The 13,844-nt window shown below is 36.5% G+C and overlaps 1 protein-coding gene across 5 annotated transcripts in view; it reads left to right on the plus strand.

The window, feature by feature from the left end:
• The window catches only part of wdr7 (WD repeat domain 7), a 467,098-nt gene that overhangs the window by 304,479 nt on the left and 148,775 nt on the right, over positions 1-13,844 (plus strand). For all 5 annotated transcript variants that reach the window (XM_078423760.1, XM_078423677.1, XM_078423842.1 and 2 more), the window contains one exon: positions 303-489. In XM_078423760.1, coding sequence (XP_078279886.1) covers positions 303-489 — 187 coding nt within the window. The remainder of the gene's footprint in view (positions 1-302; positions 490-13,844) is intronic.

Here is a 13,844-nt window from a genome sequence, read left to right on the forward strand (position 1 = left end):
AAGTGCTGGAGTAACTCAGCAGGTCAGGCAGCATCTCAGGAAAGAAGGAATGGGTGACGTTTCGGGTCGAGACCCTTCTTAAGAACTTTGTGAATAAATACCGCTGTGTAGCTGAGTCATTAACCACCTTGAAGTGGAATAATTTTTCCCTCGGACTTTCGTAGCTATCAATTTATCAGTTAAACTTTAATCGAGGATTTAGCGCAGTAAAATAAGTGAAACACTACCGAATACATTGAAATTTTAGCCATTGTAATAGTTTTTTACTTTTCTCTACTGACCTTTCCTGTTTTCCCTGCCAGGCAAAGCTTTGACATTCCTGCTGCTACAGCCATCCAGCATTAAGCTTCCAGCACATAGCACCATCCGCAGAACTGCCATTGATTTGATTGGCCGTGGCTTTACAGTGTGGGAGCCCTATATGGATGTGTCGGCTGTGCTGATGGGACTTCTGGAGCTCTGTGCTGATGCTGAAAAACATCTTTCCAAGTAAGTAACAAATTAAAAGGACAAAAGCCTGAATCAATTTGGAAAGGGGTGGCTTGATTACAGTGGTTTGGTTCCATGTTTGTTAAAAATAACTTCCCTTTCAGCAATCAGCTGTTGTTTCCCACCAGTGTTGAGAGACTCATTAGAATATAAATGAAGTTAATCCATAATTGAAAATAAGGAGGATAACTAAATGCCTCTGTGAAACACCTTTACATTTCTGTTACCCACTGCAAACTGTTGTTGCAAAGTTTTCTTTGTTCATGTCCTTAGATATTAGCCCTTCTTTGAACTTGTTCAGAATTTTACTTTTTACTTCCTTCACATTCTTGTTATCGAAATGTGACATTGAACCATATATTTACTCTTCCAACTCTCATCTTGCCTCCCTTGGCGATCTCCCTTTTATTTGCCAAGCCTGATAACTTGGCATCATTACATTTCTTTTTACATAAAGGAAAAGATAAAAGGTCAGTATTTCACCAATCTCAAGACAAAAGTGTTATTCACCCTATTTATTTTCTACCATTCATCCTTGTGAATTATTTAGTACCATGGGAAAGAAATTGATCAACAAAAAAGGTGTGATGATATTGCCTGCTGCATTTAACATGGCTCTGAATTTCAGCATCTAAATTTATATTACATTTACTGTACACAACTGGGAATAAATTTGTACTCCCATATCTTAATTCTTATTATCATAATAACAATCCTTTAAACTAAATTAATGTCATCTAACTCTCTTTGAACCACCCTTGTTATGTTTTGCTTTTAAACAAGGTTTCATTTGCCTTCTCATTTAATTTACCTGGTTAGTGAAGGTTTGGTCGTATTGAAGGTTGTATAAGCTTTTTCAGCTTGTCGCTAGAGAAAACTGCTATAGTACTGTCGCTATTCCTTAGCTCTAAAAGAATTGCATTAATACCCCAAATTGTACTGTGATGATCATATTGGGTTAATGACAGTAAGTAGTGATATTAACTTATCTAGTTCACAATGGAAGGCTCAGCAATTCTTAAAAAATATCCATATTAATGTCACAATTTTGAACAGTTGTTTAAAACGTGATGGTGTTATTGAAGTTGCTTTAGGAATGACTTTTTAAAAAATCATTAATGTCACAAAATATCTCTACAATGCTATATCTGTACAAGTAGCATCTTAACAATCAGCGTAATCTTTACAAATCTGAAGACAAAGGCTTCCAAAGCATCAATAATTTCAAAATGATGGCATATTACATGGTAATTCCATACTACTTTTGACTATAAATCATGTTGACCTAATATAATCAGCCAATTATTATTTTTAAATATTAGCTCCAAAAAACATTAATATAAAACCTAGTGACACAATTATTTTGCCAACAGGGCAATTTGTTTGGGGGTATTTTTTCTTATCACTTGGGAAATTCTTGCACTGGTTTATGTCTTGAGATAGTACAAGCTGGCATTTTGTCAGGATATTAACACTGTGGGTTTGTCATATCCCAGTATGACACTAAGACCCTGTTATTGCAGAAGCCGAGTGCAAATGTCATTCACTGGTAATCGTTATCCAGTCAGCAACCTGAGAGGATGTGAGCTTTGAATTGCAGAGTGATTGCATCACTCAGTGTAGATAGACTACGTGAATGATCCTGACCTGTTGTGACCCCTTCTAATATAGTTACATTGAGAGTGTAATCTTTCAATGTTTATTAGAAAGAGTCCAATGCAAGGCAGCACAGTGCGCTAAGCACAGCTTGAGTTAGAGATGGGATGTGCTTGCTTGTGGAAATTAGATTATATTTGTGCATTTCTTTTTCACCTTGCCCAGCAGCAAGCCCGTCAATAATTCATATTTTTATCATTGTCAACAGATAGCAAGTAGTTTGCTTAAATAGTGATTGAAAGAGTCCTTTTAAACATGTATAAACCACTCAGCACGCTTCAAGAACTTGAAACGTGATTGAGCAATCTTTTACAGTCGTTTTTATTCAATCCCAATTTACTTCCCCTTTGATTGCAGCTGTTGCTAAAATGGATATTTTTAGCAAAAAATACCATATTAATACTGGTTGCTGTGGAAATAAAAGCAAGTGATATTAAATCAGTGGTTAAAAGTGCAAGTAATTGATAATTCGTGCAAGTAATTGATAATTGATATTTTGTCACAGAGCAACAATAAATTGAAAATGGGGATCATATCAAAGTAGATTTTCACATTTCTGTATTTCTGTTGAGTATTAGACGGATTACTTTTTGGAGCTTAATGCCAATGAGAGGTATTGTTAGGTTGACCAAGGAGAAAATGTCTTATCTGATGTTGAAGTGATTTTTAGCAAAACTCCACTTGATTTTGAAGTCAGAATAACTTGTATTTACACTGTGCATCTTTGCTATCTATTTAAAATGAAACCTATCATTAAAATTGTCGTGTGAACTCTGTTAAGCCTGATAAAAAAGTAATCTTCCTCAGTCTGAAGAAGGGTCTCGACCCGGAATATCACCCATTCCTTCTCTCCAGACGTACTGCCTTACACACTGAGTTACTCCAGCATTTTGTGTCTACCTTCGATTTAGACCAGCATCTGCAGTTCTTTCCGACACAAAAAAGTAATCTTCTATTCTCTTTGTAACTCAAAGTAGGAAGGTAAATTGTCTTGATGAAGTTAAAGGCTGAACAACTGTAACTCAGTATGATTTTGTTTGAGAATCCCTACAAAGCGCTATTGAAAATCCAGCTGCAAGACTGAACACAGCATAATTCTTTGCTTCATCAGTGTTTTGTCCAGCGTTTTATTGTTTTATTTCTCTCGTGCACAAGAACTTAAAGAATAGCATTATAAATCATAAATTTCCTTTTGAAGAGTCATTGGCACCTATATTACACATCCTTCTCAATTGAATTTGTTCAAACCATGCACCTGCAAGGTTTTCATGCACCGGGATTGAAAGTCATACAACAACAGCTATATAAATTTAGTTATTGAAATTTCCACTATCAGCATTTATTTCCCAATTTTAATTGTCCTTAAAACTGGTGGTGAGGTGCCTTCCAGTTCCTCTGCTCTCTGTATGGTATAGCTGTGATGACCATGGAGTGCCCGAGTTCCAGTTTTAAATCCAGTGACAAATAAAGAACAATAATGTATTTTAAGGTCAGGATGATTGCAGATGGCTACTGTGTGAAACTTGTATGGCATAAATCTACTTGCCCAAATGTTGAATTGGTCTTGTTGTAGGTGGGAATAGACAGTTTTGTTTCTTGAGGAGTTGCAAATGCAACTGAGCATTGTGCAGTCATCAGCAAATGACTCCACCTGAAAGATCATTGATGAAATAGCTGAAGACAGTTGGGCCTGCGACACTCAGGAATTTATGCAGCGGTATCCAGGGACTTAAAATTAGTGGTAGTCTTTTCAGGAGAAATTATGAAGATTTCCTCAAATTTCACAGCACTGTATTAGAAATCTGAACTTAATTTCTCCATGAGATCTGCGTTGCTAAGTCTTTGAAGATTCAATGGTTTTGTTAAACTACAAATGTGGAAGAAGGGCAGATAAATTGATTTGAATAGATCAGTCATGACCTGATTGCAGCTGGAATGAGTGGCCTCCTCCTGTTCTCGTGGCAGTTATTTGCAATATTTGTAGGATATAGAAAGGTGTAAGAATGACATAACTAATGCATTCAGTTTTACTGTTTGAGAGAGGCCTGGTTTGTGATAATTTATAGTACTGGCCAGGTCATAAAATAAGTAAATATGGTATACTGTCAACTTCAATATAAATTGCCTTATGAAAGAAATCAATGATATTTGCAGCAGGGTTGTGCTATGTCTTGTCTGTCTTGTCTGTCTTGTCATCTCTGGGGTCTAGATTTCAATCCAGCCCAGACTACTGGAACAGAAGACTCCACTGTTTATTGACTTAAACCAGTATGTAGCATATATGGATCCAAACCTCCCTTCTAAATTGATGCTGTTGCATCTGTAAGTAATCTCTCTCAAGGAGGCCGCAGATAGCTGGCAGTGTTGATGGGAAACAAAAGCTCTAATTTGCAAGAATGATGTTCCCTGTAATTGCGATAGGGACACAGTCTTGGTTTGGTCTCAAAGAAACATTAATCTAGTTTTACCAGATATTGGAAATCTGAAATATAAATAGAGAACACTGGAAATTGTAGCATCTATGGGGAGATAAGAATTTAATGTTGGTGATCTTTCATTCGACTGACGATGAAATGTTCTCTCTTATTTGCTTCATGTGAGTCATCTGACCTACTGAATATTTCCCACTATTTCCTATTAATATTTTGCTTTACATACTAGCCAAACATTGAAGTGCAAGAACACTGGGACCAAAATGGAGGTGTTTCATAATGCCTATTCATCTTCATTCATTTTAATTAAAATTACTTTTTTGAGAGGAAACATTATCTATGTAAGGATTAATTCATATTGTAGCTTTATAAAACTTTGGTTAGGCTGCATTGAGAGTATTGTGTACAGTTCTGGTCATCCCATTATAGGAAGGATATGGAGACTTTGGAGATGGTGCAGAAGAGATTTCCAGAATGAGACCTGGAAAAGAGGGCATTAGTTGTAAGGCGATGTTGGACAAATTTGGATTGTTTTCTCTGGAGCATCAGAACATGGAGATAGAGGCATAGATAAGGTAGACAGTCAGAATCTTTTTCCAGGGTGGAAATGTCAAAGATCAGAGGGCCTAAAGGAGTAACATTAATGGAGATGTGCATGGCAAATGTTTACACACAATAGTAGGGTGATGGTAGAAGCAAACACAGTATTGGTATTTAAGAGGCTTTTAGATAGACACGTGGATATGCAAGGAATGGAGTGATATGGATCACATGTGGGTAGATGTGATTAGTTAAGCTCAGCCATCATGTTCAGCACAGACATTGTGGGTCGACAGGCTGCATGCAGTGTGCTACTGTATGTTCAATCTTCTATTCTTGTTTCTCAGTCTCACAATGGCTTATTTGACTTTCATTGGCACAACTTTGGTCCTCATGTTGATAAACAGCAATAAGAGTTTCCAAAGGTGATAGATGGAAAGACTGGAGGAAAGACTAGGTGCTGAGAGCGCTCTTATACCTGCATGAAGGAGGCAATTAAACACACCTGAGCAACTACAAACGCCTGTAAACCCATGTGTCCCAAACATTATGGTGCCATGAAATGGGGGGACTATGTATAAACACAGCTGTAATTTCTACATGGTGAAACCAAAATTTATAAAAATACCCTTTAATAAAATCTTACAATGTGCACTTTAACCACATGTGATTTTTTCTATTACAAATCTCAAATTGTGGAGGACAGAGGCAAATAAATAAATGATGGGTCTTTGTCCCAAACATTATGGAGGGCGCTGTAGAAGCTGGAATATTCCATCATTCCCCACCCCCATTCCTAACACCCAAATTGCTGCATTTTTGACCTGTCAAAATAACCTGCTGCACAATATTTCAGTAGTAGTTTGCTGGGTTGCTATAGTGTGGAAGGTCATTCTATAATTGTATGATACATTTTCAATCAATATTATTGGGTGGAGGAGATTATTGGGCCACATATCAAAGTGAATTTTAAAAAACGGTTTCACAAATGGGTATTCATGTATTGGCATGCCAAGCAGTTCATATGGAAAGGGTATTTCTGCAAACATTTTGACTACTTCTAAATTATATAGAATACCCGTGAACTGAAATTAAATACTGGAGAAGGAAGAAATTAAGACCATCAGGCAAGAATTCCAAACAAAAATGTTAACAATTCGTAATGTTATTTAATATATTGCCTTGGACTTCTAATCCTGGATATTTCAAGCAGGATATCACATTTCTATATTGAAAAGTTGAAAAGATTGCCATTCATCCAATGATCCTATCACTTAAAAAGACATAATTATGACCTTAATGAAGTGCGGCCTCACAGAAATATTGCACTTTTACATTCCATGGTTGCCAAACAGTACAATCATTCAACTTGTATAATAGATTTAGAGTGCAGCATGTTTTTTCACAAGATAACTCGTTCACGATTATTTGTCACTGTTCCTTTACTGCCAGCAATAATTTATATGGTAGCATTATTGTAACTAAGTGGTCTAGATGGAAATTATGTCAATAGCAATGTCTTGGTTTTAAGTAATGATGCGATTTTGTGAATTTAAGCCATCTATACCTGAAGAATATCAGTAGTGTTGAGTAAGAACACATATTCCTGACATCATCAAATAGGTTATTGCCAGATACTTAACATCAAATTGACCAGCTGGGCATTAATGCTTACATGAATCAGTATCAATTTGTATTTGCATTCCTTGGAATTCAGTATCAAGAAGGCACCATTTCAGTCATTGCTGAAATGAAGCAGGAGCATATTCAAGCTTCGGGCTCTGTTTAAGAAGGTCTTTGTAATGTTTCTGTTTCAGTTTAAGTTCATCACAATTCATTGTTCACTTGATTTACAATTTGATGGGTTGATAAAGCTCAAAATTGGATATTAAGTCTGTAACAATCAATCTCAGTTTAACCGATAACCTGTTTTCCGCAACCTGTTTTCAATTGACTGGAGGTGACAATGAGAAGCAGTATTAATTTGCTAATATCTACTTATTGAATGTGATTTGATGTCATGTAAATTGCTTTGAACTGTTACTAGTTTTAACACGTGATTGTTGAACTTTTACACTAAATGAAAATATAATTTTGTCCACAAATATACGAAAATATAATATTTAGAACAATATTTACACAGATGTCCAATCAGATTCTGGTCATCAGAAGCTTTCCTAGTTTTGCCAATTTTTCAAGATTTATTTTCTGTTATTCTTCTTTAGCAATTTGCATGGTTTGTCTTGTTATTTCCCAGATTGTTTTCTTGCCAAAATCACTTCTGCCATTTAATCCTGTCAGTGCTCCTGATGGACCCTTTGCGGGTTAATCTATTCTTTCCTTACGTTTAGTGCTTTTATCCCCTTGCCACCGTTTCTTTGTTCATTTTTGAACTGCTGTCCACACACAATTCTTAAGACCTGCAACATTTGCTGCCTCATCTAATGAGTTTTCTAGTCTGTCATTTTTCTGTTTTTGTTTTCATATTATGACTACAATAACTGTACAACTGCACCATTTTGTTTTGTAAACTGGTTAGGCTTTACAATTAACTTGCTGTTCAAATGTGACCTTTATTGAACTGAAGATTTTAAATCTGATACCAGCGGAAAATGTAGCATGGTATCTTTGGTATGCTCTTTGGTACAGCATCAGGGTGGGTTGTACATTCAATTTTTATTACATAATTTTGGATTCGGTGCGGAGTAGTATGTCAACTAAAGTACTGAGACAGTGGTAATAGCCTCTGAAAATAGTTGTTTTTATAATTTGACTGTGAAATAAAACCTAATACTAGGTTGCATGTTTAGGATTACACGATTAATTATTTACTTCCAGATATTTATTATAATTGCTAGCATAGTGATGCATAATAACATTGGCATGACGTGTCAAATGATGAAGTCCATTCGAACTTAAAATGTGAATGAAAACAAGGTTTATATTTAATATAATGAAGCCCAACCTGAGAGTATTTGATCAATGCAGAACTGTAATCAGTGGCTGGTGTTGAGCAGCCACATCAATGTCCCAACAGTACTTTAATTTTATAATTTATGCTGGAACATTTAATATTAATGACATGGTTTAAGAACCCTCTGTTGAAACACAAGTTTGTCTTCTGTAAACACAGAAATTGCTAAGTTAATTTCCACATTCAGCTTTCACTATGTTTTTTAAAAACCTATTTAATCCAACAAAAATATGACATAATTCAATTTAACTCTCCCTGTACAGGTCAAAACCATTATGTTAAGGTCAGTGGTCTTGCAAATTCTGCTGCCCAGCTATAGCTGCAGATTGAACCTGTTCCAATGCTTCCCCTTCCCACCCAATTGTGCATATCATAATACAGCAAAGCAGTGAAGTAAATTGCTGTAATAGTACAAACAAAACGTGTAAGTAAGAAATAGATTTGCTTAATGCATATTTACAGTCTTGAAGTATTTTGGTAATATAATTTGTGATTTGCAGTTTTTACAAATCACAATTTAAGTTGGTGCTAACACAATACTATGAAACTGAAAGCACAGGCCTTTGATTCCATTGAGAATGTCAAAGTTCATCCACAGGTGATCGCCAAAATCAACCGTTCCAAAATGTTCAGTTTTGTTATCTTATTTCAGTACTATTAGTAGATGGAGAAACAATGATGGTTTACAAAAATAAAGTGCTGGAGTAACTCGGCCTGTCAAGCAGCATCTCTGGAGGACCCAGATATGTGGTATTTCACGTCAAGACCATTCTTTTGCTATGAATAAATGCCTGGCTCACTTGGGGCTTATCACGTTTGCTTGCAAACAGAAATCTTTCGAAAATGTTGAGTTTGTGTGAGTGAGAATAATTGTTCAGTTTTAACCACAAACAAAAACAAAACAATTTTGCGTGCTGAAGGCTGAAACATTTGGACTTCCAGATCACAGCCAAGATTGGACCTTTAGATTGGTCTTTAGCCATAAATTGTCTCAGTGAACATTAATTAATTTTGCAGTCTATTCCCAGCAAGTGGTGCCTTTGCCCCAAAGATCATTATTTGGTCTCTGAATCCCCAACCAGACTCACTAAACCTCAAACTGTGCAGACACAGTTATCCAGTAATCAGACATATGAACTCAAGAAAGACTTTGTGCACATGCAACATAAGCATGGACTTGCTGTCTGATTCAGGAGATTGTGGGGAGCTGGGTTTGATCCCTTCTCGTGATCCATTTAAGAAACAATTAATGATAATAATAATAATAATAATACATTTATTTTATATAGCGCTTTTCAAGATACTCAAAGACGCTTTACAAAGCAAACAAGACATAAAAACAAACAAACAAACAAAAGATTTGTCCTGTCCTGAGTATGATAGTGGTCCAGCGCCAATTGCCCTATTGCACCTGGGTCACAGCCTAATTTGTGGCCTTTCAGCCACCTACCTACTTTTTTTGCATCTTGGCTTAATATTTGAGCTTGAGAAGAACTAATAATTATTGTTCAGTGTCATTTCTAAAAGCAGTTTAAAATGCATAATGATCAGGCCAGAATCTTACCCCTAGATGGCGCTTTAGTAACTGCATTAAAAGAAGGATCTTCGGGTTGAATGATGAAAGTTTAATTTTCCCTGTCTCCCCCACCGAGGCTGCAGTACTAATGCCAGTATGAATTGGTAGAATAGGTCTCTGAATATCTGTGGAAACTTTTTATAAGCCAGGAGAAAGAGGTTTAAGTGCTGAATGTTTTATGCAGTCGTCGTTGTCGTACCCCCCCTCCCCCTCTTCAAGGAATCCCCCCCTGATATTTTGACGGTCTGCAGGGTGAATATGAGTCTTTCATTTCAGCTACAATAAATGAAATATTTTTAATTCATCCATTCTATTTCTGGTAATAGTGCTCCTTTTAAATATACTGCAATAATATAACTATTTTGCACTGTTAGGTAATTAGTTATGAGTATCTGATACTTAAGGCCGATCAAAAATGGACAGAAAATGGTCCGATTTTATTTTATTTGGAATGGATGTTGTAAAAATGCCAGGATTAAAATTATTTTATCAGGATTTATGAAATGTGCAAACCTTCTGAACAATGGAATTCATTTTCATTAATGATTTGAGCTTTTTCATAGATTAGTTCATAAGATCATTTGCTGTGTTTTATGAAATGTGTGCACCAAAGCTAATTATTAGCTCCTGTTCTGCGTTTGCGTTGTTTTGTCCCTGGCAGTATTTTGAACTTAGACAACCTTTAATACCATGCAGTAACCAGTTAAAGGCAGACCTTTGAAAAATTGTGACCATGGCCTGGGATTAATCGAACTTTTATAGATTAATCTTTCCAGATCTGTGATGTTGGCACAATGGTTCAAACTATTTTCTGCTAGGTCAAGTTCATATTATATTTGGAGATTACAAACCAAAATTAACAGCTAAGCAAAATGCTGTATATTTAAGGTGTAGGAAAGAACTGCAGATGCTGGTGTAAATCAAAGATTGACACAAAATGCTGGAGTAACTCAGCGGGACAGGCAGCATCTCTGGAGAGACGGAATGGGTGATGTTTCGGATCGAGACCCTTCTTCAGTCTGAAGGATCATTATTTGAATTATCATATCATATCATATCATATATATACAGCCGGAAACAGGCCTTTTCGGCCCACCGAGTCCGTGCCGCCCAGCGATCCCCATACATTAACACTATCCTACACCCACTAGGGACAATTTAAAAAAAAACATTTACCCAGCCAATTAACCTACATACCTGTACGTCTTTGGAGTGTGGGAGGAAACCGAAGATCTCGGAGAAAACCCACGCAGGTCACGGGGAGAACGTACAAACTCCTTACAGTGCAGCACCCGTAGTCAGGATCGAACCTGAGTCTCCGGCGCTGCATTCGCTGTAAAGCAGCAACTCTACCACTGCGCTACCGTGCCGCCATACTGACTTCTTCAGTATGAAGAAGGGTCTTGGCCCAAAACGTCACCCATTCCTTCCCTCCAGAGATACTGTCTGTCCCGCTGAGTTACTCCAACATTTTGTGTCTATCTTGCTGTATATTTAATGCAGGAGAACGTGATCATGGTAAGATAATTGAATATACTGGGTAGAAACTTGTTTTGCATCAACCCAGCTTTATAAGCATCTAATTATTCCAACATAATGGGGACACGATGGCACTCACTATGTACCAGATAGGCACAGGACACCATAGAATTAAAGGCAGCAAAAATAGGCCTTGGACATCTGGCTGTAACAGGTGTTAATCTTTGCATGTGTAAATTGGGAACCTCATGTTCTTCTAAGGCCAAGCAACCCAACCCCAGTTTTTAAAGAAACATTTAGAATCATTCACCCGTAAAAATCTTTCAAATCTATTTGCCAGAAGTTGTTTTATATCTTGGAAGATGCCTTACCATAGTATTAAACGGCCGCAATGCTCTTGATTTTCACTGACATCACTTCCAATCTCCCTCTACTGCATTCTGTCCTTTTCTGATTACATTTCTTTTTCTCAATCACTTGTTCCCTCCTTTCAATTTGTTCCACTATGTCGGCCCTCACTCCTATCGCCCAGGATAAATTTGAGAGCCAGAGAAATTTTCTGGACCATTGTCTCTTTCCCTCTTTTGGTATTCTCAACCATTTTATGTCCTTCACCTTTTGGGCTGTAAAGATTGTTGCTTTGAGAAATGTAATGTAAACATGTTAGGGATTTTATTTATTTTGTTCATTCAGTTTTAATATAAATGTAAATTACCAGGTATATATGTTAAAGGCCTAATCCAATACTTTCATAGTTTGGATTGAAGGTGTCTGAAGGTGATACTGATGCAGATTCAATACAAGTTTTCAAATTGAAATCAGATATACAGTGCATTCAGAAAGTATTCCGACCCCTTCACTTTTTCCACATTTTGTTACGTTACAGCCTTATTTTAAAATGGATTAAATTCATTTTTTTATCATCAATCTTCACACAATACCCCATAATAAAAAAGCAAAAACAGGTGTTTAGAATTGTTTGCAAAGTAATTTAAAAGAAATAACTGAAATATCACATTTACATAAGTATTCAGACCCTTTACTCAGTACTTTGTTGAGGCACCATTGGGAGCGATTACAGTATTCTGAAAGATCTCCTGATATTCTCTAAAGTGATGACCCAAAATTGCCTATCCATGTTCTCAAAAGATCATAATCATAATCATACTTCTTTAGCCAAGTATATTTTGCAACATACGAGGAGTTTGATTTGCCATACAGTCATACCAATAAAAAGCAACAAAACACATAAAATATATTTTAACATAAACATCCACCACAGTGACTCCTCTTCATTCCTCACTGTGATGGAAGGTGGAAAAAAAGTTCAATCTCTTCCCTTCTTTGTTCGGGGCACTCGAACCATCCGTTGTTGGGGCGATCTTAGCCAGCGGTCGAGCCCGATGTGTCGGGGCGATCAAGCTCCCAGGATCATCAGGTGGACGATCCCAGGCAAGAGATAGCAGGCTCTATTACCTGCAGAATAAATGGGTTATACTTGTAAAAATGAACAACAACAGAAACCAAGTTGCACTTTTCAGAATCTGAAGTGGGATTTGAAATATCCTGGAAAAGGAGACAAGTTAAAAATGTACATTACAGGCAGTTCCAGGTGCAGAGATGTAGTTCACTATAGTTTCCAGTTTGCCTGCATTTTAGTGTGAATGTTTTTTTAAATTAGAAAGCAACATAAAAATTTGTCTCTCAGTATTCGCCAACCTTCATTTCCTATGCCAGTTTTTTTCATATTGAACCATTTTATCCTGAGATCTGTTTGAAAGTAATTTCAGATGTAAATTCATTTGCTCCGCAACAGTGTTACTCTCTTTTGCTTTAAAATTTGAATTGGTTTAAACCATTCCACTTAGCATGCATTCCTCAGGTAGAGGGATACTATACAAAACAATTTATCTATGACATGGAATGTTGAAGTATGAATCATGTAGGGAGTGTTTTCATTACCATTGGTTCAACATTTCGGTTTGCCCCCTGTTCCTTGCACAAACTTCATAAAACCTATATAAAGCGGACAACTCTTTCACATACGTGGAAGGTTATTAGTGTTTTATTGCTTTTTGGAATGTTTATCTTCCCAGAGTGGTAGAAACATCCCTTTATTCTGAAAAATTCAAAATTCAGCTTTGTGTAAAAATCTTTCAGTCTCAATGCCCAACAAATTAAATCAATGTGTATGCTCGGTGCCCCTGGCTTGAAACATAGTGTTATTTTGTTTTAATTCACCATGATTTTTTTTCCCGCAAAGTTACAGAGAACCACAATGGAAAAATGAATTTGAGTAAGTCGTTTCTAACATGACAGATGTGAAAAAAAGATTTTATGACTATGATGTACAGAGTCAATACAGAATGTTTGTGTTTACATTGACTGCATGTGGTCTATAAATGGCAATCTTTCCAACAGTTGTAAAACTAAGAGGCTGATTGTTGGTTTCCCTGTATTGAAATAGATTTTTATTAGTTTAGTTTATTATTGTCACCTATACTGAGATACAGTGAAAAGCTTTTGTGTGTGTGCTAACCAGTCAGAGAAAAGACTATACATGATTACAATCAAGCCATCCACAGTGCACAGATAAAGGATACCACATTCAATGCGAGATATAACATTGAAGTCTGATAAAGTCTGATTAAAGATGGTTCATAGGTCTCTAATGGGAGGTCAGGATTGCACTCTAACT

The sequence above is a fragment of the Rhinoraja longicauda genome, chromosome 1 (genome assembly GCF_053455715.1).
Source record: "Rhinoraja longicauda isolate Sanriku21f chromosome 1, sRhiLon1.1, whole genome shotgun sequence".
Lineage (NCBI taxonomy): Eukaryota > Metazoa > Chordata > Chondrichthyes > Rajiformes > Arhynchobatidae > Rhinoraja > Rhinoraja longicauda.